At 35.8% G+C, this 1,544-nt stretch overlaps 1 protein-coding gene across 2 annotated transcripts in view; it reads left to right on the forward strand.

The window, feature by feature from the left end:
• Positions 1 to 1,386, forward strand: part of LOC106881198 (protein transport protein Sec23A) — a 31,819-nt gene extending 30,433 nt beyond the window's left edge. For both annotated transcript variants that reach the window (XM_052971409.1, XM_014931498.2), the window contains one exon: positions 866 to 1,386. In XM_052971409.1, the coding sequence (XP_052827369.1) occupies positions 866 to 955 (90 nt within the window). In that variant the 3' untranslated portion in view covers positions 956 to 1,386. The remainder of the gene's footprint in view (positions 1 to 865) is intronic.
• Positions 1,387 to 1,544: the final 158 nt, after the last annotated feature.

A 1,544-nucleotide genomic window follows, 5' to 3' on the forward strand; every position in this document is an offset into this window, starting at 1 on the left:
TATATATATATATATATATATATATATATATATATATATGCACACACACATTACGGTACTAGTGTACCTTAGACAAAAAAAAGCATCTGAGGGTGTATAGACAGAAATCACGCATATTATACATATATGCACGCATGCATGAAGAGGATTGATCTCAGGATGATGATATGCAGTGCTTGAGTGGGGCCACCCACCTGTGCATACATTGATAAACTGATGTTAGGTAGCGATGGAGGCATCTTATGTATGCACACATCTGCATCTCTCACCAGTACATCCCTGTCAAGTCTATATCTGCTACTCTGCACATCACCCCTACCCCACCCCACTAGCTTATCTCTCCATCACATTTTTCCTCCACAACATGTCCTCTTTTATTATTCTGATGATGAAAGCAGAACACATCATCGTCATTTCTGTACTGCCGGCCATCACTCCCTCTCCACTAAACCAATTCCTATTGAACTCCAACTCTTACAATCAACCATCCCCACCCCACTTAACCATCAACTCTTTTCTCCTCGTTTACCTCAAACTACCTTCACTACTATTTCTAGCCATGCTTGCATGCGTCACACAGAATTCATTGAGACAGATTTTCTAGTCAGATGCCCTTGTTTGCAAGCAAGATAATATTTCCCTGTAGCTAGACATATTTTCATAGAAGATCAGAAACAAATGATGCCATTTGAATGAGGATTATGATGACACTTGCTTACAAGTATTGCATGACATTAAGACAAAGTGACACAAACACATGCATGCCTATATATATATATATATATATATATATATATATATATATATGTGTGTGTGTGTTTTTGTAAATTTCTGAAATTTCTAAATTCTTCCTTGTCTTTTACAGGATAGTGGTGCTCCAGTGTTAACTGATGATGTTAGTCTTCAAGTCTTCATGGAACATTTGAAAAAATTGGCTGTCTCCAGTTCCTCCTGATTACAATAATTTATTAGCTCCAAATATTATTAGAATCTTATCTGATTTCAACAAATCATTGTTTTTGGAAACAGTGTAGTGGCAGTGGTGGCACACTACCATTTGTTACTAAAACTTTTATTAAAATTATTTCAAATATATTTGATAAAAATGACCTTAGCTGCCAAAATGGTTCATAATAAGGATGATGATGATGATGATAATGGTAACAATAATGAGAACCATCAATTGGTTTGATGTCAAACTTAAAAAGAAAAAAAAGATTCCTTTCTCTGTGTGTGTGTGTGTGTACACACACACACACACACACACATGTATGTATGTGAACTGACAAATGGTTACCTTGTTTTTGCCTCAGAAATGTTATCACTTATTCTGCTATTTTGAAGGCTCTGAGAATTTTAACATTGTAAAAATAACCTGTTTAACGATCCTGGTGCTTGTTTTTTCCTCTTCTCTCGTAAATACCCTGCACACAATGCATGAACTCACCTATAAAATATTCATTTCTTTGTGTGCCTCTTTTAAAACATGTAATACACACACACACACACACACACACACACACACACACACACACACACACACA

This window comes from Octopus bimaculoides, chromosome 11, assembly GCF_001194135.2.
Source record: "Octopus bimaculoides isolate UCB-OBI-ISO-001 chromosome 11, ASM119413v2, whole genome shotgun sequence".
In the NCBI taxonomy this organism is placed as follows: Eukaryota; Metazoa; Mollusca; class Cephalopoda; order Octopoda; family Octopodidae; genus Octopus; species Octopus bimaculoides.